At 42.1% G+C, this 26,072-nt stretch overlaps 2 protein-coding genes across 4 annotated transcripts in view; one reads left to right on the top strand and one right to left on the bottom strand.

The window, feature by feature from the left end:
* Syn (synapsin) overlaps positions 1-13,027 on the top strand; it is a 75,023-nt gene extending 61,996 nt beyond the window's left edge. For all 3 annotated transcript variants that reach the window (XM_078194678.1, XM_078194677.1, XM_078194679.1), the window contains exons 7-10: positions 7,681-7,886; positions 10,319-10,583; positions 11,159-11,405; positions 12,065-13,027. In XM_078194678.1, the coding sequence (XP_078050804.1) occupies positions 7,681-7,886; positions 10,319-10,583; positions 11,159-11,405; positions 12,065-12,237 (891 nt within the window). In that variant the 3' untranslated portion in view covers positions 12,238-13,027. The remainder of the gene's footprint in view (positions 1-7,680; positions 7,887-10,318; positions 10,584-11,158; positions 11,406-12,064) is intronic.
* An 11,245-nt stretch (positions 13,028-24,272) lies between these two features.
* LOC144477087 (uncharacterized) lies at positions 24,273-25,283 on the bottom strand. Its single transcript, XM_078194539.1, has one exon. The coding sequence runs from the start codon at positions 25,281-25,283 to the stop codon at positions 24,273-24,275; it is 1,011 nt and encodes a 336-aa protein (XP_078050665.1).
* Positions 25,284-26,072: the final 789 nt, after the last annotated feature.

Below are 26,072 nucleotides of genomic sequence, written 5' to 3'. Positions count from 1 at the left end.
TATTGATACTGAGAGAAATTAAGAGAGAGAGATTGATGCTAGGAGAATATAAAATAGAAAGACTGGGACTAAGAGAAAATAAAAGAGAGATATTGATACTGAGAGAAAGTAAAATAAAAAGATTGTGACTGGGTGAAAATAAAAGATACAGATTGTGACTAAGAAAATAATAGAGAGAAATTGATGCTTGGAGAAAATAAAAGATAGAGCCTGAGACTGTGAGATTGATCCTGAGAGAAAATAAAAGACACAGTTTGTAACTGAGAAAATAATAGAAAAAGATTATTGCTGTGAGAAAATAAAAGATAGAGGCTGAAACTGAGAGATTGATGCTGGGAGAAAATAATAAAGGAAAAGATTGAGAGATGTCGATTTAACAAGAGAGATTAAGAGAGCAAGAGAATGATAGAGAGAGGAAGAAAGAGGGAGAGAGGAAGAGAAAGAGGAATGGTAAGAGGACCCCTACCGTTCAACAGTCTCTCTTCACCTCTCTCATTCTGTCCACCGTTCTCCGACGACAGTCCCTGTCGCGCGTTTTCATTATCGGTCGCTCCCCGTCGTCCTCCTCGCCAGCCTTTGATCCTCTGCTTCCTCCCACCATGAACGCCCCCACTATCAAGCCACCGTGTCTCCCACCGCGCTCTCTTTCTCTCTATCCCTCTATTTCTCTTTCCTTCTATCTCTTTCTCTATCGCTCTATTTCTCTATTTTTGTATCCTTCTATCTCTCTCTCTATTCCTCTATCGCTTTATTTCTCTATCAATCTATTTCTCTACTTTTCTATCGCTCTATCGCTCTATCTCTCTATCTTTCTATCTTTCTATCTTTCTATCTTTCTATCTTTCTATCTTTCTATCTCTCCATCTCTATATCTCTCTACCTCTCCATCCCCGTCTCTCTCTCTCTCGTCTCACACCCCGGCCACCCACAGTCCTCCCTCCTCAATCGTTTGGTACCACGTCGAAATCCATTTCCTCTTTCCTCTTCCTGTATTCGCTCTCGAGGGACCACCTGGGCCTCTTCCCCTCCCCTCTCCTCCCTCGCTCTACCTGGCCAAAAAACAAGCTCGCGGGGGGCCCGACTCGTCACCGTTTGATCCACGATTACTATCATTTAATGCGGACCCAATGGTTCGGGGACCTTGTTGGAACACGAGAACGTAGCGGCGAGAGGTATATGGGAGGATGCCCTTTAGGGCATACTTACTGCTATCTTGCACGTGTTGCGCCTTAAAGAGATTCGCGATATACCTCTGACAAATAGTACATACAATTTATATACATTTAATATAACATATAGAATATATACAAATTCGCAAGATATAATATATTCCTTCACTATTTAAAATTGTGTACAGAATAATATAGTACAGATTTCTTATGACGTCATGAGTTCGGTCACAACTATCGACTAGTATGTCGACCCAACGGTTGCATGGCAATCCCATAAGGGATAGCGTATGAGCAATCGACGACGGTATATATGCAAATGAATGACGATTCTAATAGCGAGAGAAATTGCCATCTGGCGGATGACAGTAGAGGCTGCCACCCCGACTGCACTTTTAACGCGTTGATGATCAGCTTCCTGCGTTGGTATTTTCTCTCTACAATACCACAACATCATCTGCCATACTTTATCTATCTCACGATTTATAACAACAACCCTAGCTAACAATTTACTAATTAATAATTAATATTATATATATATATATATATATAATGCAGTTAATAATTATAAATTGAATTTCTTCATTGCTAAATATATTTCTCTGCACACGTTAATATATTTCTTTTGTACCACCATCAATTAATTAATAATTAATATATCAAACCAACAATACAGCTAATAATTATTAATTAAATTTCTTCGTTGCTTAATATATTTCTCTGCTCACATTAATATATTTCCTTCATAACACCATTATTTAAAGATTTACTACGACGGTTATTTAAATAAACAAAAGCAGTCAAAATTCTGATTTGCTTCGTTGTTAATGGAAAATATCGACGGAGCCTCGTGCACGAGCCATATCTAGATCGACGGAATCCCAGGAATTCGGTGAGGCAGCCACGATATTACAAACAGAACGTTGCTGACACAGTGAGAAACCTAGCCGTTTAAAGTTGCGTCGACGCGAGGCCGTGAAATTTAGCATACGTTGGATCTCGTTAGGCATTCCGGCGTCTAAAACGTTCCGCGTCGATATTGAGTTTCACGGGAACGACGTTATTACGACTGTGGTTTATCTGACGGGGAGATAAACGCCTGGGAAAAAATTCGTTCCAGCGCGGACTATGCCCTTGTACATTCCACTTAAACAAAATATATGTGGTAAATATAAGATGTGATATAATTTGATATGTATAATATAAGACAATAGAGTACAGTATAATACGGTATAATAAAATATATATATAATAGTGACACAATATAGTACAGTATAATATAATATAGTATAATATAATAGTAACACAATATAGTAAAATATAATATAATATAGTATAATATATTAGTAACACAATACAGTACAGTATAATATAATATAGTATAACATAATAGAAACACAATACAGTACAGTATAATGTAATATAGTATAATATAATAGTACAATACAATATAATATAATTTAAAAAATAAATAAACTGCATACTGTACCCCTTTAATTTGTTGCCCAATACATATATTATAACAAATTTCATGAACCACCCTGTATATAGTGGCAGAATGATTTTAGCAAAATTTTCTTCTACGGAATCGAATATATTTTTTTGGAAACGTCGTTGTCGCTCTAACTTCTCAAATTTTATGCCACGGGATGCACGGTTGTTCCGATACCAGATTAGAGATTATTAATTTCTGGTTTTATCGTGCCGGTGGAAAGAAAAAAAAGTGTCGACCGGTTGCGATTAAGGGTAGAGAACCGCCTGACGCCTAGAATTCGCTGATGAGGTGAACACTTTTATGCCAATGAAAACACGTTTGCACTGCGACAAATATTGCAACTCGTTAGAAAGTCCTTCTTGAACAGTGTCGCTCAAATCGCCCTTCGACTGGATACCCTAACCTATGTATCTGAATAATATAATATAATATATGATGTATGATATAGTGATATAATAATATGATAATATAGAGATATAATAATATAATAATATAAGGACATAATAATATAATAATTAATAATTAAAGGACGTAATAATATAATAATATAATAATATAGTAATATAACAATATAAAAACATAAGAACATAATAATAGAATATTATGAAATATATAGCACATAATATATAATATAAAAAGGGCGTGATTTTTATGACTATCGAGGAACTATAATATATACTAAAAATATATTTTAATTAAAATATAAAATATGAATATTTTAAAATAATATAATTAATATATAAAAATATACTAATTTACTACTATAGTGAACTATAAATATAAAAATACGAATTTTGAGATCACGTAGAAATTTTTCCAAGCGACTATACAAAGTCACCCCACAGAAATAGCACATTTGTTGCAACTAATATTCCTGGAGAATAATAAATAAAATACCCAAGAGATAAGGTCGATAATGTAAATTTCCTTTTTAACTTCATTGCATTTTTGACACAATATCAAACTATATTTATACAAAGTCCTTTCCACCCCCTCCCCTAATTACCATAAACCCTCTTACACCACCAAAATAAATTATGAAAAATTGCACCCCTAGCAACGAATTACAATATTTAAAATACAACAAAACGAATTACAAAGCCACGAATAAAATTGCCCAATTCTCGCTTTCCAATTCGAAATCGAGTCACAGCAGGGTTCGACGACCTCCGCGTGAAACCATCGGCTCTTAAGTAACCGATGATCCCCGGTGTAACCGAAACACGGTTGTTCATTACTGTGGCGGACGGCGATCATCGTCACACGTGAACCTAAACGCCGCGTGAAAACCGCGCCGCATTATTTTTACTGCAGCGCAGAAAACGAAATTGAAGGTGACACCCCTGTCCGTCTGCCCTTGCAGTCCACGAAAGTCCCCTCGGGCCCGCACGATAAATGATTTATCTCCGTGTCCCTCGCCGTTGATCCCCGTCGTTGGTGTCCGACCGACAGCTGCGGCAGTCGATCCGGGAAGAGAGCGAGAGAGAGAGAGAGGGGCGGAGTGGAGGGGAGGGGAGGCGCGTGGTTCAGCGGTGCTCAGGGATGCAGTTTTGCGACACCCACGTGCGGCACGCGTGCATAGGCGCGCAATGGTTTGAGCACTGGCCACCGAAGTGTCCCGGCTAGGGCTACGCGGACGCGAACCCAACGCGCGGCCAATCCATTAAACAACCACTTCCTTTTCCTATGGCTGGGTTCTATAGGAACGCCATTGTAAGACGCCGTTGGCGGATAATCACGTGCAGCAACAATGTTGCAAACTGGATCGGGTACCTTGAGGTTGGTGGACAGTGGGGAGGGCAACTGGTTAGGTCGGATTTAGGGCAGAGTTAGGGCGGGTTTAGGTCCGTTCTGAGTCTGAGTTAAGTTTGAGTTAAGTCTGAGTTGTCTATTCTAAGTCTGAGTTAAGCCTGAGTCAAGTCTGTTATAAATCTGACTTAAGTCTGAGTTAAGTTTGAGTTAAGTTCGAGTTAAGTCTGGGTTAAGTCTGTTCTAAGTCTGTTCTAAGTTTGAGTTAAGTCTGAGTTAAGTCTGTTCTAAGTCTGAGTGAAGTCTCTTCTAAGTCTGTTCTAAGTCTGAGTTGAGTCTGTTCTGAATCTGAGTTAAGTCTGTTAATCTAACTAGGTTAATTCCAAGATAATTTTAGGTTAAGCCTAGGTGTAAGTTAAGTTAATTCTAGATTAATTCTGGATTAAGCCTAAGTATAGCCTAGGTTAATTAATCCTGAGTTAATTCTAGGTTAAGCCTAGGTTTCCTGTGCCTCCCCCTGGAATCTTCAAAAGTAGGTGAAGCCTAGATTTAGCCTAGGATAATAATTTCTTAACTAAGCCGAAGCTAAGCTTAGGTATAGCCTAGATTAGTTCTACTTTAATTCTAGGTTAATCCCAGATTAAGTCCAGATTAAGTCCAAATTGCCTAAAGATATTTTCACCATGAAAATTTCTAAATTCAAGATCCCATAACAATGGCACAAGAAAGTTATACAAAATGATCGACTTAATGACATAATCCAGTTCGATTAAAATCAACGAGGAGTCGGCAGAAGTAAATAACTACCCTTATCGCTATCCATTGCAATACGTATCGCAGGCAGATATACCGGCTCCGCATCTCTTATCCGATTCCGCGAATGTTCACGCGTCGCGGGTAAACAGACAGGTGACACGAGTGCATTTCACATTCCGGGAGTAGTAGATAGGGAAAAGAATGCACACAGGATGCGGCCGAGACTGGACCCGTGGGGCGGAGGGGGGAGGGATTAAAGGCAATATCAACCACTTAGTCACGGTAGACTTCTTTCTATCAACGAGGATGCCGCGGTTATCTATGGTAACGGGACGCGCCGCGACGGTGAGAGCGTTTCATGGCACCCCCTCTATCCCTCTCGCTCGATTACCATGGGGACCCGTGACAGACGGAGATTATCGTTGCTCAGCGACATTTTTCCGTCCGAAAGAGAAATTCCGAGAAAAATCTTTCTCTTGCATTTTCTTGGAATTATGGAAAAGAGAAGAGACTGACTTTAATTCTGAGATTGAAATTTATTATTAAAATTGTGGTTGGTAAAATTATTTATTTATATTTATTATTAATTTTCAATAAAATATATTAATGAGATATAGGTCATAGTGTTTAGTATCTGACATGTTAATTAATTAAAAAAATTGTTTAAGATTAAGAGCGACAGTGCATGGTATTAAATTTTATATTTGATATTATATTATAATTATAGTCAAATGTCAGAGGATTTCTGATATTAGTAAAAATAGTGATATTAAATCAGTAATTTAGTCAGCGATTGTTTGACTCTTAATTTTAATATAATACAATATAATAAAATAATATACGATACAATATAGTACAGTAACTATATTATATTATATAATTATAACCTAATATTATACAATACAATATAATAGTAACTATATTATATTATGTAGTTATTATAACATAAAATTATACAACACAATATAATACAGTAACTATATTATATTATATAGTTATTATAACATAATATTATACAACACAGTATACTACAGTAATTATATTATATTATATTATATAACTATGGCAACATAATATTATACATAAAAAAATTATTATTATCGTACCATATTACATAACGATTGAAATATATAAAACAATATCTATGAACACTATATTAAAATAAATTAAAAAATGGTGTTACAGTATTAATATATTATACTAGTACCAACATACTATATCAATAACTATATTATACACGTAGAATAATTGAGACCAGCGTGGATACATTTAAAAGACAGATCTTAGAATAGAATGACACGGGACCAGCGGTATCGGCGTGTAATATTCATTCCCGGCCCACGCGAATATCGTAGACTGCTTAATCAACCGCCTGCGTATCGGCAGACTTTGATCTTCATTCACAGATGTCGGTTAATGTATTCGATCATCGAAGACCGGCCCCTGGGGGGGACTGTGCCGTAGGCGTCCGCCGCCTCCCCCCTAACCCCGCAGACTGGTTTTCCGTCCGATCACCGAACGGAATGCAGAATTCCCACCGTTATTGTTAATCGGCCTACCGCTGTTACACCGCCGGGCACGCGTAAATCGTTCCGCAAACGCGAAAATAGCTACAGGACGTGTTACCACATTTATAGGCGTCTCTTTCGTGGCTATGCTTTTACTGCCACTTTTTTCCAGTATTAATAATTTATTCGAGAGGGAATAAATTATTGAGTGACAAATTCCACGATGTTATGCTATAGTATAATATGTTATATTGTAGTGTGCTATAATGTACTGTACTAAATTATAGTATGCTATATTACACTATACTATACTATAGTGTGCTATATTACATTGTACTATATTATATTATATTATATTGCACTATACTATACTTTACTATGCTATACTTTAGTATGATATACTTTACTACACTATACTTTACTATGCTATACTTTAATATACTATACTTTGGTATGATATACTTTACTACATTATACTTTACTATGCTATACTGTACTATGCTATACTTTACTGCAGTATACTGTACTATGCTATGCTATACTATACAATATTGTACTGCACTATACTATACTTAACTACACTATACTGTACTATACTAAAATCTACAAAAATCTCCAAATAATAATTTACGATGGAATTAAAAAATGTTGTATTATTTTTATAAAATAATTAAACACACCGGAATATACTGATAATTCCTTAAATGATAATTCCTTTAGTTTTCGATGGCTAAGATAATGATTTCCAGCGTATATCTGTGGAAATTGGTTTCGTGAAACCGGTGGTAGCGCAAACATCCGGTCTAATAATACCGCGTTAACGGGGATCGTAGCTCTTGATCGATCGTCGCTAGGCTTTTAAAGGCTGTTCGACGCCGACAGCCACGGGCCATAAACCGCGCGCGCGCGAGAGAGAGAGAGTGGGATCGAGGAAAGGGTTCCACGTAATCGTCTTGGTCCCTGTCGCGTTAATTATATTCCTGGATGATCTTCTCTTTCGCAGGTGAGCGCGTCTCGTTACCCGGTGGTGGTGAAGCTCGGCCACGCCCACGGCGGCGTTGGGAAGGCCCGCGCCGAGACGAACCAGGAGTTTCTCGATCTGGCCTCGCTGGCGGCGCTGGCAAACACCTATTCGACGGCGGAGCCGTACGTCGACACCAAGTACGACGTACACGTGCAGAAGATAGGCAATAACTACAAAGCATTCATGTGAGTTGTCGCCGACCACGTATTCCTCTCGCTTGACTATGGCAATCGGTCGTACTCGCGCGACAATGATTTGCGATAAAATGATCGCTGGGAGAGAAAAAAAAAGAAACGCGGCAACGTCGCTCGACCGTGAGACGAAGGGATTCGATAGCGATCGGAATTTGGTCTTATTGGGGGGATCTTGAGCTGGCAGAAAAAATCGCGTCACTGTAGAAATAAACAGTTATGTTGCAAGATGGTTCAATTGATTTTTTAGTATTTTTTTCGATTTTTATTTAGTCGTGATTTAAGTTATGATTTAAGTCATGATTTTTGGACTTAGAGAAGCTGTTAGACGCCTAAATGTACTAAATATGAATTTTCAAAGCTTGAGCTAAATTTTAGCCAGATTTACTATAGATTGTGTTGGATCTAAGATAGGTCCGAATTTAGTACAAGTTGAAGTTAGATTGGAACTGACTAGATCGGGATTAATTTGGCTAAAAGTTTAGGTTATCTCGAAGTTAGCCAGATCTGATGTTAGCTACCTTGAAGTTACTTAAATCTGAAGTTAGCTACCTTGAAGTAACCTAGATCTGAAGTTAGCTCTCTTGAAGTTAGCTAGGTCAGAAGTTAGCTAGGGTTAATTTAGTTAAAACGGGAATAAATTTAGATTAGATGAGTTTTTAAGTTTGGTTATGCCTGCATTAAATCTAACCTAATATTATATTAAAACTGACTAGGTTTGAATTAACTTGGTTAAGTCAAGATTAAATGTAGATTAGATCAGTCTTAAATCTTGGTTATGTCAAGACTAAATCCAGGCTAAATCAGTATTAAAATATGGTTATGCGTGCATTAAATCCTAGACTACATCAATCTTAAAGCTTGGTTATGTCAGGACTAAATCCAGACTAAATCAATCTTAAAGGTTATGTCTACATTAAATCTTAACCTCTTTCAGTCTCAAAGCTTGATTATGTCAGGTCTAAATCCAGACTAAATCAATCTTAAAGGTTATGTCCACATTGAATTTTAAACTATATCCATCTTAAATCATGGTCACGTCTGTATTAAATCCTAGCCTAAATCACATCCGCAATAAATCCTAGTCTAGATCAGTACTAAATCTCGACCACGTCTACAGTAAATCTAGGTTAGATCCTTGTAACCTATACAAGGTGTCAACATACCAAACCATAGATTAATGACCCAGAGCTAACCTAAAATTATCTCCAGATCACAGTATACTTTATAAAAATTCTTTTCGTTTGTTATAACATTCTGGTTGCCTTCTGGAAAATTCATTAGACCATATAGAGCAACGGCAGCAACGCCGCGAATTTTTGTATCGCCAAGTCGTTTCGTCCCACAACGCGTGGTGTAGCAATAGCTACCTTCGAGCAACAATGTCGCTGGCCGGTAGGTGGACGAGATAGCTAGACAGCGGGTGGGTGAGGTCTGATCCGAAATGAATCGGCGTTGGACAGCTCCGCGTGGCTCAACAATTGAATATGTGGCTACAGCCGTGTCAGACCGCGGTCATAAGCGGACGCGCGCGTGATCGATGTGCACCTGCTCGCCTTTGCCCTTTTAGACGGCACTGTTCTCTTTGGCTCCGACTGGATAAATCATCGGAACACCCAGTAAAACGACAATAATCGCGGACGATTAGTCTCGGATGTTTTAATTGGGAATTGTTGCCTTGTTGTTCGTCGAGAGGTTGGAGAAATCGAGGTGGCGTGTTTTTTTTTCTTCATCGGATATGACAAATGCGCGCGGGGTGTTCCGATCGCCTGGCGCGTTGCAAAAGTTTTCGCCAATAATCGCGGCTGTCAATTAGATATGATTAAACGCGACACGCGGTGGGATTAATGTCTCGCCGCGACCTCACCGGTCGCCGGTTAATTCAACCGGCGACCAATGCGTAAATCATTAGACGCACAGTGGTCCGGTTTGCGGAATTCTTTGTAAAGGTTTATGCACTTTGGAGATGAAGAGATTAATGAAATTGAATAAATATTTTATTTACTATAACTATATAAATTTGAACATTTTATATTCTATGCTCAATATTCAATATTTCTTCTTAAATAAAAAATAACAATTTAAATTTCCTAAAATTTATTGTTTAAAAAATCCAAAAAATATTGTAGCTGAAAGCTTCCATTTTAAAGATATTTTTAGTTTCAATAAATATTTTTATTACTATAACTACAATATATAAAGTTGAGAATTCTATATTCAATACTCAATATTCAGTATCCCTTCTTAAATAAAAAAAAACAATTAAATTTTACTAAAATTTATTGTTTAAAAGATGCAAAAATTATTATAGCTAGGAGCTGCTACTTTAAAGTTATTTTTAGCGAAAATTCCATTGCGATAGCTATAACGGTTCCAAAGTTATAGCAAATGTAATGACAGTGTGTCTTACTGGTTCTCTCTCTCAGGCGGAAGAGCATAAGCGGAAATTGGAAGTCGAACACGGGTTCGGCGATGTTGGAGCAATTAGCCGTTAGCGAGAGACACCGTACATGGATCGATCACGTGGCCCAGTTGTTCGGCGGATTGGATATATGCGCGATCGAGCTGCTGGTCGGGAAAGACGGCCGCGAGTACATCATCGAGGTGAACGACAGCGCATTGTCGTTAATGGGCGACACGCAGGAGGAAGACCGCCGGCACATCGCGGACCTCGTTACAGCGAAGATGCAGGTAAAGGGGATTTTTAGAGTCGTGCGGTGATTGCCGTTATTTTCGGGAATCGGTGACCAGTGTTGCCACCCTTAGTCTTCATGGATCCGAAGTGGTAAACTTAACGTATATCTAGGGGAAAGTTTGTAAAGGTGGCAGGACTGATCCAAAATCGTAGAGGTGCTATTTTTTTGGTTTGTCATCGTTTCGGTCAAGCACACACTATAGCGAAAAAATAAGGTGTGTGGCAACACATCTTTTTGCTTAACAAAAGTCTATAGACAAAGTTAAATGTCCGTGAATAAGGTTAAAAGTCTCTAGTTCCATATATATTCCATAGAGTCGGTAAGACTGATCTAACATCACAGTTTTGCCATGGTTGGCAATACTTATTATTAAATTCTGGTCTATAAATACATAGACAAACTAAAAAGTCCCTAGATTTATAGAAAACTCTGTAGAGTTGGTAACACTGCAAACTTCTCACGAGTTTTAATTCTGATAAACTATTAAATGAACTAGCTTCCCAGTCAATAACGAAAAAAATTTTAGCAACAATTTTAATTGATTCTAATAATTTTTTACAATTGTTGCAGGCATGTTGCCGACCTCCGAGCGTGCTAACGAAGACAGCGTCCAGAGGGTCAATAACTGGCACCAGCCAGGCAACGAGTCCAGTTGAAGATCGTACCGCACCACCACCTGTACCATTAGGCTCTCATGGGAGCATAGGATCCATGGCGAGCATAGGGAGTTTAGGCTCTGTATCCTCGACAAGTGTCATGCCTGCTGAATCCACCAGCACTGACAGCCACCATCAACTACAGCGTCGCGATTCTCAAGGTTTGTGCTTATCATGATCACATGGGTTTTTATAATTTCCTAGCTCGAATAACAGGGTTTGAGGTTATGTCTGCATACGTCACTGTTTTGTCTTCAATTCCTCATAATACAATAAACATAACCTCTGGGAGAAATCTCCTTCAGAGGAAAAGAAATCTTCCAATGCAGTTTATTCTGATTTTAAAAATGATTAATGGGGAAAATGAAGGAAATTTTTTTATTACCCTAACATAACCTAGGATATACGCCACGTGGTGTCCTCATAGATCTTCAATGAAAAATACTATATAAAATTAAATATAATAATAGAAGTCCACGGAAGTTTGCCAATGGTAGTGGTCTATTATACTGCCATATAAAAGGATATCAAACGAAAATCTTTAGGCCTTATATTCAGTGTCTTATTAGGGTTGGTACGCCTGATGCTAGGCCCCACTAGAGCCACACGTGGCAGCTCCCAGTACTAAAACCCTCGCTCAAGTATTCCACTAGACTTTCACTTACTCAGTCCCTTACCAACATAACCCTAAACATAACCTTAACAACTAACAAAAAGTAAGACATCCACCATAACCCTCAGCTTCTTATCTACCAATTTTAACCCTCTCATTAATTGCTCCCTATATAAAATTATTTCTTAAAAATTGTTTACCACGCAGCGTCGCAATCGAGCACGGTGAGCAGTGCCCCCTCGGTTGGCCGACGCCCTGAGGACCCGCCGCCATCGCGGATACCGTTCCACCGACAGGGTAGCCAAACGCAGAACGAGGACTCCGAGGACACCATGAAGAACCTGCGGAAGACGTTCGCCGGCATCTTCGGCGACATGTAAATCCATTTAGAAGCGAAAGTACCGGCGCAAAGGAGATCTCCAACAAATTATTCTATAATTTATCCTTTAAGTTCGCGGGTCAGACATAGGCGTAAACGATTGCGTTACATAACCTATTACTGTTGCCGAGATATCGACGCAGACTCTGTTGGTACCACTGATATTTTATTCGTTCTGTCGAAGTATTATTAACTTTGTCGAGATGATTATTATTAACTTTGTCGAGATAATTATTATTAACTATGCCGAGATATCTATTGGGCCGGCCTGATTTAGATTAGCACGAATCGCAGACGGCTGATTGGCAGGTTATGTTGAGGTTATATGGTGGCATCTAGGGGAAAATATGCATATATATATACATATATATATTTACATAGGTATTTGCAGATCACCGAGCGCGACCGAACGGCGCTAAAGCGTTCCCATACAGGGTCGCTACGTTTGTAAATTTTGCTAACGGTCCACGGCGATGTGTATAAAACATAAATATAACTCGTTAAGAACCAATTATACTTTTAAACCGATTAAACGATTCGTCACGTTAAAAAAGGAAAAAACCCTTTAGTGCAACCCTGCAATTCGACCGGATCCCGGGATTTCCAATTTCTCAGTCGACGATGATTTTCTCGTTAAACACGGTCCAACAATTTCTTCCTTTCGATAGCCATAATAATCTAACAAATTATTTTAATCGTTTTTCTCGGTTCGCCTTGGTATTTAATCGATTCGGGTTCACGTCAAAATTCACTACGTGTTTCGATACTCAGGGGGGAGGGGGATTGGTAAAACGGATTACCATATGGGGGGGGGGGGTATGGTAGAGAGATATGCGATGGGGGAAAAAATTTAAAAAGTCGTGGTCGTTTATATATATTAAATGGAGGGAAAATGTGAACAGGAAATAAGTACTATGTAGGTTCTATGTATTCGATGTATTCAGCATTTAAATAGTGGCTAAGACAATTTCTCAGGTTCTACGGGAAAGGAAAAAAAACGAAAAAAAAAGAGAAGAAAGATATATTTTTTTTGTTCTTCTTCCGAAAACGTGTCCGGTTATATGTTTCATTTTTCTTTTTTTTTTGCCATCGACGTAATCCGTTCTGCATACGTGCACCTACACATAGACTACACGCGCGTACACTGGGGACAACAAAGAAGAAATAAAGGTAACACAACAGACGACACTAAACATTTTATGCGTAACGCGTAAATAAAATACAGGAAGCTCTCTCTCATCTCGGTTTTTTGGGGAACGCCGCACTTGGTTTAAACGGACAAATCAGCGAAACTCAAGCACAGTGATACAGTATCGTTACAGATATATACACATAATACAGTGCCCCTGTCATCTCCTCATCCGAACTTTACTTCCGGCGGTCCACCATTTTTAGGCTTAAACTTTTTCGATTGTAGAGCATTGTCTAAAGAGGAATAATTAAAAAAAAAAGGAAACGCAGACGCAGGGGAACGGGAAGGCAAGAGATAAAGAGATAGGGTAGAAGGGTTGAAGAAAGAGTGATTTGGTATAGGAAGGGGGTACACAGCGGTTAGAGGCCAGCGTGCTGGGTGAGAAAAGGGGGCGGAGACACAGAGAGTTAGGGGGTGGTTCGGTGCGGCGTTTGAGGGAAAAAAAATTAAACGGGGGAGATGGGTAAAGTCTTGCAGGTTAAAATATTTGTAAAATTATTAAAATATTTCTGGAGCCGTTGCCGCGGTTAGCGGCGACGGTGAACAAAGAAATATGAGGAGATTCGGGCATTAACTTGAACAATTCAGCTAGGGGACAGGACGGGCACGGGCCAGGGCCGTGAGTGCAACTCGGCCCCGCCTGTCCGTGTATCTTAAGCGCACAAATAGTCATTAAGCTATCCATTTTTGGCGGACAGTACTTTGACATCGTGCATGCGAGCAATGCAAAACGGTTGGTTGAAACGGGCTCGTGCGGAGGACAGGCGGCAAAATTATTCCGTGGCGCGCCGGCCGTCGCAGTTTGACGTACTGGCGATCGTGGCAAAAAAATTGCTTTCGGCTGACACTGAGAAATTCTTTAGTATACAAGGCCGGCGTTCGCCGAGGCGATTTGGATGTGTACGCGCACTGTTGCGCGTGGTCAAAATTCTACTATATTTAGGCTCAAAATATCGTACTAAGCGCGAGCATCTCGATGTTGAAAACTGTCCCGGAGATTCCAATTAAAATTAACGAGATTGAACGACGCACCCTGTGTTACGTTCACGACGAGAAAAAAAAAAGAACGGGAACGAAACCGTTTCTCTATATTTCCAATGGTTTTCGGGGCGTCGGGTGTGGACGACCTGGCGGCAATCACCGGATATCTCCGGGCCAGGGCTGGAAACACGCGGAAACTGGGAAAAGGGTCGTTCGTTCATCCGATAGACTATAAGATCGATTACCGCGATGGAGAAATCAAAAATCTAAATAAACCCAAAAAAAAGATACGAAAGAGCGAGATATAAGAGGGCGGAGAAGATGATGATGATGATGATGATGATGATTTTGATGATGATGATGAACGATGATTTAGATGACGGATTCATGAACTAGGCACGGGGAAGACGAGAGGATATTGCGGTGACTCGGTGTTCATGCGAGAGAAATGATAACGACGGGATGTGAACAGCGAGTAAAAAAGAATGGAAATAGGTTTACATACAATGGGCATTCTACTGTTTGCGCTCGCGCAAATTTTGATGTAAAACCGAGAACGTTCGATGATCTGCAAATATATATACACATCTATATATATGTATACGTATAGAGAAGTCTTCTGGCTATCAGGAACTCTTCAGCGTCTGCGATTCGCTTCTTTGGTAACAGTACTCGGAGCAGGCCGACATGGAACACCGACAGAGGGACTGGCTCCGAAGTTTAGCTCTTTTATCCAAATGATCTCAATTCACGTTATCGTAAGGGCTGATCGCAAGTACGACGAGAATATAGACTTCGTGGTGTCAGCTTCGAAACAGTCCGGATCGAACAGATTCCTTCCACTCTTCTGTTCGTTTAAGGGACCCTTTATACAGATTCCCTTCGAGTTTATAGACGTTAGTTGAATGACCTTTTTTCGACGGTGTTTTGCGTTGGTTAGACGGAGATGCGTAGAGCCGTAGGACTGCAAGCGGAAAAGCCTGTTTCTCCATTCCGGAATTATTTGGAATTCCATTGCTTTGAGGGGAGGTTGGCTGCAGACCGGAAGAGGAAAACGGTATGCAGATGTAGAGATGTTGAAGTTAGTTCATCCTCTATTGCAGGCCTGGGACTCTGGTGCTGCCCCTAATGTCAGGTTCAGTCGTTAAACTAAGTCCAAAGCTCGAGGGGGTCGACTTCTACTTCATTGATGAAGTCAGTTGAGTGTCACTGTGATGCGGGAGTTAGGCGATTCCCACTTTAATGCTAGGATCAGTCGACTCCCACTCCAACGCTGGGTACAGGTGATGCCCACCCCAACGCTGGGATCGGTCTACTCCCACTCCCAAACTCAAGTGTGTCAACTGCTACTCCCACGCTCGAGTCACATGACTCCCACTGCAACGCTTGAGTCAGTGGAGTCCCACACCCAAACCCAAGTGGGCCACTTGACTTCAACTCTAACACTCGAGTCAGTCGATTTCCACACCCAAACCCAAGTGAGTCACTTGACTCCCACTCCAACGCTAGGATCAGTTGACTCCCACTCCCAAACACAAGTGAGTCAACTGTTACTCCCACGCTCGAGTCACACGACTCCCACTCCAACTCTTGAGCCAGTCAAGCCCCACTCTAAAGCTAGGATCAGTCGACTTCCACTACAACGCTGGGATTAGTCGTCTCCCACTCTCAAACTAAAGTGAGTCAACTGCTACTCCCACGCTCGAGTCACACGACTCCCACTCCAACGCTTGAGTCAGTGGAGTCCCACTTCAACGCATCAGTCACTTGACTCCCACTTCAACGCTTGAGTCAGTCGACTAGGGCTCCAACTGTAGAGTCACTTGACTCCTTGATTCTCTGGATTTGCCTAGACTAAGGACTGGAAACAAGTGTGATAGGGTTGCTGATATCCAACTATATCATTTGCTATCCCTAAAAGCTACCATAAAGTACCTAGCTCCTAGAATTAATGGAGGTAAAAGCGAGACACTGGAGTGAGCCAAGATGGCGGACGATTGACATGGCCGCTACCATGACGAGGGCGTTGGAGTCTCTGCCCCCGCCATTGCGTCTGAGACATCTAAAAAGGCTACCACCACATCGCGCTCTGTTTAGTCGCTTCCCGCGGCTGTTGTGGGTGTAGCATGAAGCTAATCCAAGTATAAACGACTTAGAATAGTACATAGCGCTTTGATCGGGGCCTAGGGACTACCCAGAAAGCACCAGTAGCCCGGACCTGTCCATTTTGCACTATTTCTACAAAGTCGATGCTAAATCGACGCTTTGATTCGCCTGTGTTGGTTGCAGCTTCGAAAACGTGTTTCAACGAGGTAATAGACGTCCGACCGTTTAGTTATCGATGTGCCTTGACAACTTAAGTGCCCTTCTATGTCACCGATCTCACCCCCATCTTGTCTCTCCGACACACAATCTCTTTGTAAACGACAACTATTCGCCGCGCACTTGACCATGAGGATCCTATTGTTTATACTTTTTATAACGAGACGGGAGATCTCTGTTGCCCCGAATCCGCTGGTGAAAGTGCAGGTACTACCGTCCAGGCATCAAACATCATGCTGGGAAACGAAGGCGTTCGAGGTTCATTTCACGCGACGACCCGCGCTACGGAGAACTGGAAACTGTTTTCTGAGTAGCGAGTCGGTGGTTCGATTACACGTTTGCGTTCACTGTTTCGTAGCGATTAGATTCGATGGTGTTCTGCGAGGCGGCATACAGCGCCGGACGAGCCAGCAGCTCGAGAGAGCCGGTCTGCTGGAATTTAGGGGAAACCCCTCGAGAACGAAGGTCCGTGAGACAATCGGAGCTGACGCCACGACGCGGAACGGGACGGAAGCTGTGTGACGGGGGCTGCAAGCGTCTCTGTTCTATTGACAGAAGGCGTTAGGAGAAGATAGCCGTCGCTTAGGGTCCGAGGGAGAGGGAGAGAGAGAGAGAGAAAGAGAGAGAGAGAGAGAGAGAGAGTGGTCGGTGTGGACGCGCCCCGATGGACTCGTTGAGAGCAGAACAGGTTCGATCTGCACTGACACGTAGACGCGGTTTATGGTTACGGAATATCTCAGGGGGTGCGAGTTTAAAAGCACTAGGTAGGCTAGAAACTAGGAAATGGCAGTTGGGCTCGAGACGGTCGATGGATTATCCTCTGGTGTCTCGGCCCATGCAAAGGGCTAGAGAGTTTATAGCATGGCTTCCTCGGAGGAATGTTAGTGGACTCGGAATATCGGACCGGAGTGTCGACAACTCGCGTGAACGTCTGAGCGACGACCATGCTCGGGGATCGGGGCGTCATAACCTCGAAATCCTCTGGCGGGACGCTCATGCGGCGGCAACAATTGGTCACGGATTTAACACGCACGAGACATGTAAACCGCGCGCTTAGGTCTGGGAAGGCTGAAACGTTGGTAATATCAGCGAAAAAACCGTTCGGATCCTTAAACCATTTGTTTTAGTGCCCGTGTGATGTAGTGAGCAGCCGTCAATACCTCCTCATATCCTACTAAAACGTCTTTATGTCTGTAACGTATGATTTCGGCGACGCGCGGTGGTACCCTAAACCAAAAGAAGTTGCCCAAACTCGTGATAAATGTTTGCTGGTTCTGGGTTGGTACTCATGAATTGGTACACCTGGAGTGGTACTTCTGAATTGGTAGACTTGGGTTGATACTCCTGAATTAGTAATCCTAAATTGGTAGACCTGAATTGGTAATCCTAAATTAGTAGACCTAAATTGGTGCTCCTGAATTGGTACCCTTGAATTGGTATTTCTGAATTGGTACTCCTGAATTGGTATCCTTGAATTGGTAGACCTGAATTGGTGCTTTCTAAATATCGTAGCAACCAGCGACGATGTTTAAAACACCTTCGTCTTTTACGCCAAAAAGAAAAATCATTTGAGCCAACTTCTTTCGTAGAACGTACCACCGCCCTTGCCAGTAGCAGATAAGCGCCCGTTTCCACGAACAGATCCATACAGATCCATTCCAAACCCCCCTAAAAAAACAAACCGCGGCATTCGCCGGCAGGTTGTTCCCCTAGCTCTAAGGATCAATCTTAATCAATTCTAGATCCCCTATGTTGCGTACTACTCCGTTCCCAGCCGAGATCCACCATGACCAGTGTATCTCGAGGCTGTGGAACGATTTAGATGGCTTGTACACAACGTTGCGAGAACAGGAGACCGATAATCACGCCAGCAGTTCAATATTCCAGCCGCGAGAGAGATGGCGTTGATCGGCGCCCATTAACATGGATCCGCCATGATCCATCGACGAGCGACGGTCCGGTCACGCGGTCAGCCGACCCGGCGATCCCCAGCCCGCGGCGCCAGCCGATTTAGTGCCTCGTTGCTTCTCCCCTTCCGGTCGATCCTTTTCTCTCTATCTTAACACGATCATCCTCTTCGAACAAAGATCCACCTGACGACGCCAAAGGGTTGTGAGACGAAAACACCAATCGATCTGATATTACAACGAATCGGGAAGGATCGGCACGAACGCGAAGCAGCCTTGATCCGAGCTGGGGGCTCGCCGGCTCGACTGAGAGCAGTGTTGTTTGGTGCCAGGAGCCGGTCATAGAGCAGCCATCTTGGTTGGTTGACTTGTGTCTTTACTCCCTGTGAGGAGTAAGAACGAGACGTGGATTGACTTAGATTTAGTCATGTTGCTGTAAGGTTTTATTTCTGAAGGGGTCTGCCAGGTGGTTTAAGGGACTACTGCATTATCTAAAAGAGATTTTCCACCGTATATGCGTGAGCCCTGCGGTAGTACTACCGCAGTGGCGGCAAAACGAGGTTTTGAACAGTAGATTCACTGACGCCTCTAGTGGTAGGCCGAGGAAGGAGACTCTTAGCGTAATGGTGGCCCTGTGGCGGGGCAGTGTCATAGTCGCTATACTCCATGGGGCAGTGCCATGGTTGCTCCCCTCATTGGGGCAGTACCATTTTTGCTCTCCTCCATGGGACACTGTCATGGTCGCTCCCCTCCATGGGGGAACGTCGAGTGTAGCGCCATGCGGCCAGCATAACGTCCCATGACCGCTGCCATGAGCAGTAGCGTGCGGCGAACTTCAAACCGCTGGACAGCACCCCCTATGTCCTTCTCCTGGCAACCGGCTGCCGGACAGTGGTTACCGACCACTGCTAATACCTTACCGATCGTACCAAGACCGGACCGTCGCCGACGGCGGATCTGTCGGCCACCATTCGACGTACTTAAAAACCGGGGGCAGAAGTACTTAAAAAATCGGCGTCGACGTTAGGCTAGTAAGTTTAGGCTCTATGTAACCGTACGTTACCTCCTTGATTTCAATGAGTGCTAGCCCACATGTACTATAATCAAGCCACGTGTCCGCAGGAACGAGTCCTTTTATCAGTACGAGTTCCATTTGCTACGATGCAAGTGTAAGCAAGAATGTTATTATCCGCTCGCGTGGGTCCCGCCGCGGCCCGGAGTTGCGAATGAAAACAGAGAGAGAGAGGGTGAAGGAGAGCCTATCGTCTTTTTTTTATCCAGTTGCCGGCGCGTCACGGAGCGGCGAGTTTCAGGTCTAATTAATTGTAAATTGCTCGGGAGATGCTGTGACTGTGTTTTGCGAGAAAAGAAAACGCGAAGGGACCCGGCGGCGGCCGATCGGAGGCCGTGATCACGTGCGGCCGATGGGAATAGCAACCGAGAGACAAAAGCGAAGAAAATATCGATATTATCCGACATCAATTGAGTGACAATATATGGTATATTCACGAGCGGAGCGAACGGCGCCCCCCTCGATCGAGAGAAGCGTGCGAGAGTGTAGCGTTATAGCGTTGATGTTCTGCTCGCGCAGCGCGGGTATCCCAGACGCGCTGTCGGCTCGCTTGACGCGCTCCGGCGGAACCGGTGATCCAGAGGATCCATGAAACTCGCGCGGACGCTGGACGATCTTGTAGCTAGAGCTACCGGAAAGCGCGACACGCGCCGATTTCAAACGATGGAACAACGAAGTAACAACGTGATCGTGATCTAGCGTCCGCGATCGGTTCCGTGGATCGTCGATCGTGCCACGGGGATTTTTATCGATCATTAATACGACTTGATGAATCAGAGAGGATTATAGATCGAGTAGATTTCGATCTTGTCGTCGATCTATGCTGGTGGATCGATAATGATCTTCGTGGCACGATACGATCTATCGGAGCGCGCGATCATTTACCCATGTTTAATCTATCCGGCATTGTTAAGTGGGCAAGGAGCCGGGCAAGGTGTTAAAAAAAGTAATTGCGTAAAATGCGAGTTCTATCTGTCATCGTTTTAGCCGTTAAGGATCATCAAATTCGATTAACGAGTATGCGATAATGTAATGGTTCTTTATATTGAAGCTATCGATTAATTATTAAGAAGTCGCGGGGTATAGGTTATAAGCTGTGAACGGTGAACGCGTGAGCGCGCCGATGATGATTCGTCTCTGTCACCTGAGCAGGCGTTGCTGTATTCTTGGTGGAGAGGAGATGAGGGGTGGGGGTGTGGCGATGGGGACGGAGAGTGGGAAGGTCACGTGGTGGGTTTGTCAAGAAGAGTTCGGTTCGTTGGTGGCGAGTGAAGTCATCGAGATTAAGTTGACGATGTGGAATTGTCGATTTGAAATCATCGATGTGAAATCATCGATATAAAATCATCGATGTGAAATCATCGATATAAAATCATCGATGTGAAATCATCGATATGGAGTCATCGATGTGGAATCAATATGAAATCATCGATATGAAGTCATCGATTTAGACAAACGAGATTCGAAATCAGCGATTTAATATTCTTGAAATCCTAGAGTCACCGGTCTGAAATCATCGACCTGAGTCATTCGACTTAATATCCGTGATTTAAAATCATCGATTTAAAATCATCGATTTTGAATGATCAATTTGAGATCGTCGGTTTGAATTCACTGATCTTGAATCATCCCTTTCAAATTGTGGATTTTGAATAATTCATTCTGAATCATCAATTTTGACTAGTCGATTCTGAATCATCAATTCTGAATAATCAATACTGAATTATCAATTTTGAATGACTGATGTTGAATCATCGACGTAAAGTCAACAACTCTGAATGATAGGTTTTAAAATCATCAATTTAAAGTCATCAATTCTGAATGATCGACTTTAAAATCATGAATTTAAAGTCATCGATCAAAGATCATCGATTTAAAGTCATCGACACTGAATGGCCATTTTAAAATCATCAATCTAAAGTCATCGATATAAAATCATCGATTCCGAATTTCCGAATCGAAATTCGTGATCATCGATTCCAAATTGTCGCGATCGGTTCGCCCGATTTTCCACATGACGCCGTTAGGGAAATTTTGATACGTGACGTGTTGTGGAAAATCGACGGGCGAACACCTCCGCTTACAACACCATAACACTACCATAACAACCAATGATTCTCGACAAATCGATCCGTGGTATCGTCGACAAGGCGTCCATGATTGGAGCAAGCTCTAGATCCTGCACATCAGTAAAAATGAGAATTAACAGTACAGAACGATTAGGTACGTTGTCGACGAGCGTTCAGCAGGTCGTTAAATGGTTGTTGAAACGTTGAGAAGTTAAAAAAAAAAAAATACTCTTTTTGACGTATTGAGCAGTCTCATTATGTACACACATTTATAAATACCTTATAAATATATATATATATATACATAAAACGAAAATTATATATATATATATATACGAACACAGAAACACGATCACACGCATATGGAAAATCTATGTTGAAGTTATCATAATCACTATGACGAGAAGCACACTGTACGAGCAGCGTTCAGTGACAGATGAACGACGAACGCGCTCGTATTAGCTGAATATGTAAAAGGTACTCTCGCGTCGGAGGATTGGGGGATAACGACCCCCGGGGGGCGTGGATTGTAGCGGAGGGAACGCTGTTACAGAGACAAAAGTTAGTGAATCGTAAATGATATAACGGTGCGTAAACACACACAAACACTTTAGTCCGCGGTAGAGTCGGGACGCAGTATAATCCTGGATCGACTTGCGTAGGGTCTGTTAAACGAACACGATTAACTGCGACGCGTCAAGATAAACTGTAATAATAAAGAATATATAGTAACATAGAACTGCACGATCTTGTTTCATTTCTGTATGTTTCCAACCCTCTTGCATATTTCAAGATAAATATATTACTGAATTGATGGAGTAGGGTGATTCTTTGATCAATTTTCAACAACTTTTTCCTTTGCGAAAATTTTGTCAGAGCTTTTGTTAAGGAGATATTGAAGAGAAAGGAAGGCCAATCGGAGCACGAGTATAGCAGGTGAGTAGCAGCACTACAGTCGCGTGGGCGGGGCGACGCGGTGGGGCAACGCCCACTGCCGCGTCGCGTGAGCTTTCTCGCTAATACTGATAGCAATCGCTCTCGAATTAACCTATATATTAATATAAAAGTAATATAAAATAAAAATAATATGACAGTATAATATAATATATAATAAAATATAAAATTTATTATACAGAAATTTTTATAAAATTAGAAATTGCTAAGAAATAATTCTGTTTGCTTTACTGCTCTGTTAGGTATAGTACTTATACTATTCTTAAAACAATGCAGGATATTTTTATTAATATTGTGTTAAAATAGTTGCAAAATTTATGGCAAAGATTTATTGAAAATAGAAGCGTGATACAATGGTTTCACACGTATCTGAGAAGCAGGCACTGGCCGTTCTATAATTAGTGAGGGAATCAACGCGGATTATTCTCGTCGGCTGGTGATAAGATATTTAAACAATGCTTTTGTCCAGTTCCGTGTTCACGGAGCAGTTTCTGTACATTCCGCCAAGCGCTTGGCTTTCGCTGAAAGAAGTGTTCCGTGGATAATATCTCGTCGGCACGGTGTGTATGGACGGAGCGTACCAGCCGTAGTCCATCGACGTGCTCCTGTAACAGGGGTGCGGAAGGGGTGCGTCGTCCTGACGGTACCCCATAAAGACACCTGCGAAGAGAACCTCCATCGGATAAACTGTACTTTGCCACATCTACCTTTGTTTTTTTACTGAGAGAATTGCAACCCTTCTAGAGTCTTAACAAAAATATATCTGTGGCAGAGAAAATTAAGAAATAAATATTTTAATTGCTAGATAAAATTCCCAAATAAATTCTTTAATTGTTATTGCAAATGCTGTTATATTGTAAATGCTGTTGCAGAACTTAATTAATGCTAAATTTGGTATGAATTGACTCCTGTTCAAATTTTATAAAAATTGACCCGTCTCTAATATTTCAGAAGAATTGATAGTCGTTATGATTTTATAAAAATTGGCACTCGTTATGATTTTATAAAGACTGACCCTTTTTAATATTTCGTAAATATTCACCCTTCTTAAAATTTCATAAAAATTCACCTGTCTAAAATATCTCGAAAATTAAACTCTACTAAATTTAGTAAGAGCTGACCATTTTAAATATCATAAAAATTAACTCCACCCGAATATCGTAAAAATTAACTCCACCTAAAACGTCCTAAAAATTAAACAATATTAATTTCCATAAACAACAACCTCCACCAGATAAACTACCCTGCCCCACACCTTCCTCCTATCAAAATCACAACCCCTTAACTGCTTAAAACAAAACCACACTCAAGATAAAATTTTCAAAAAAATTCAAGGCGACAAATGGTTACAAAATTTTATTAACAAATCATGCACAGTACAAAAACAACTCATTCCATTCTATACAAAAATATCTCCCAGTCAACCACGCCATCAAACACCCCGTAGAGTGCACTAGCATCATTCTCCTCAAAAACCCACCCTCATCCCCACTCCTCATACATCCCCCACTCCAAACGGCTCCACCAACGCCCCCACCATTAAAGTCTCGTCGCGACACACTCATAGGGCAACTGATCGGACACACTATGGCACTGAAGTCGTGCCTGAACCTCAGCGACACTCTTAGCAAGCACCCCTTGTATCTTGAATCCAGGATCCACCGTGACATTCTTCATCCTCCCAAAAGCAGCCATGTCAACATGATGTAGCCTAGGTCCACTAAGAAAGAGGACCAAGAGATTATCCAAACCCTCGAAGGCATTGGCCCTAAGAGCACTAATACGGTTCCCATTGAGCCATAAAGAGTTCAGCTTCTTCATATGTCGAAAGGCTCCTGCAGGTAAGTTAGCAATAGGGTTCCTGCCTAGATCGAGTTCATTGACCTCGGCTAGGCCCCTGAATGCCTCTTGATGAAGAGTAGAAATATTGTTCCTGGATAGATAAAGAAGATCTATATGAGGAAGACCATCAAAGGTGCCCACAGGTAGGTCCACAATCTCGTTGCTGTCTAGAGCTAGGGTCTCCAGGTGTCTTAGCCCCCTGAACATGTTCCTCCTAAGGGCGATGTTGTTGTTGGTAGCGTAAAGCTCGTGGAGGTCATTTAGGCCTCTCCAGGTGCCAGGTCTGAACCCGGTGATATTGTTGTAGTCCAGCAACAGGGTCTCCAGGTTGCGCAGGCTCGCGAAGGCGGCGTCCTCTATCTCCACCACAGTGTTGTTCTTCAGGTCCAGGTAGGTCAGCTGGTCCAGCGCCGTAAAATGGTGTCTGGCGATCACTGCTAGCTCGTTGTCTCGCAGAAACAATGCCGACGCGTTAGCTACCTCCATAAACGCGTCTCTCGCGATGTCTCTGATGCCTAGGCCCTCCAGGTGCAGCTCGATATCCTCGATCGTCTGCACAGCGTTCACGTCCTCGAACGCCACGTTCTGCAGTTGGCCGTTCGAGAGACAGACGTAGAGATGATTGTAGACATGGCAGTCCGGCTCCTCGGCGCGGACCTCTTCCACCGTCACCGATAACAGGAGATAAACGAATGAGAGGAGCCGCATGGTTCACTCGGCCGCTGGATCACCACTGAGCGGACCAAATACCGCGCCGAGCTACCCCGACGACGACGACGGGATCGTCGAGGCGATGCTTGTGTAGCGAGGCGAATGCTTGTGCATCGAACTGTTTCCTGGAACGTCGACGATTTACTCGTTTTTTTCCTACGCGATGAGAGACGAGGGACTTCTGTATCTTGTTGCGCGCTATGCGGCGATGTCTTCGGCATTGGTGTCTTTGGTTTAGCGAAGTAGTTAGACTAGGGAATGTCCCTTGGTGTTTTTTAGATGAGTGCAGGGTTTGGAGATGCATATTTTGTGGAGGTTTTTAAATATTGTGGAGACCTTTTTCTAGTTGATTTATGGATTGTAAAAGGGGGTAGGTTTTGAGATTTTTTAGTTGGAGGTTAATAAAGGGTTGTGCTGAGTAGGCTATATTTACTATAAGATCAGCTGACCTGGAAATGCTGGTGAGGGTAAAGGAAACGGTGCTGAATATTGTAACATTTGTTGTAATTCAACTGTGCTAAATTTTATGAAAAACAACCCTTTTAAAAATTTTGTAAGAAATTGTATAGTATTGTTACGAACACAGGATGGATGACCGGTGCCGCTTTGGAATTCCCTTGCCGAAATAAAAGACGGCAACACGGTTCAGGGTCTTCCAACCGAGCTGAACTTCGACAGCGGTGGTTTCGTGACGGAAAACGCATTGAATTTAGTAACGATATTGTATTGAAAGGAATTGTGAAAATAAATTGTTAATTATGCCGCGAGCTCGTGAAACGGAGCGAC

The sequence above is a fragment of the Augochlora pura genome, chromosome 11 (genome assembly GCF_028453695.1).
Source record: "Augochlora pura isolate Apur16 chromosome 11, APUR_v2.2.1, whole genome shotgun sequence".
In the NCBI taxonomy this organism is placed as follows: Eukaryota; Metazoa; Arthropoda; class Insecta; order Hymenoptera; family Halictidae; genus Augochlora; species Augochlora pura.
This window is presented reverse-complemented; position numbering and strand designations above follow the sequence as displayed.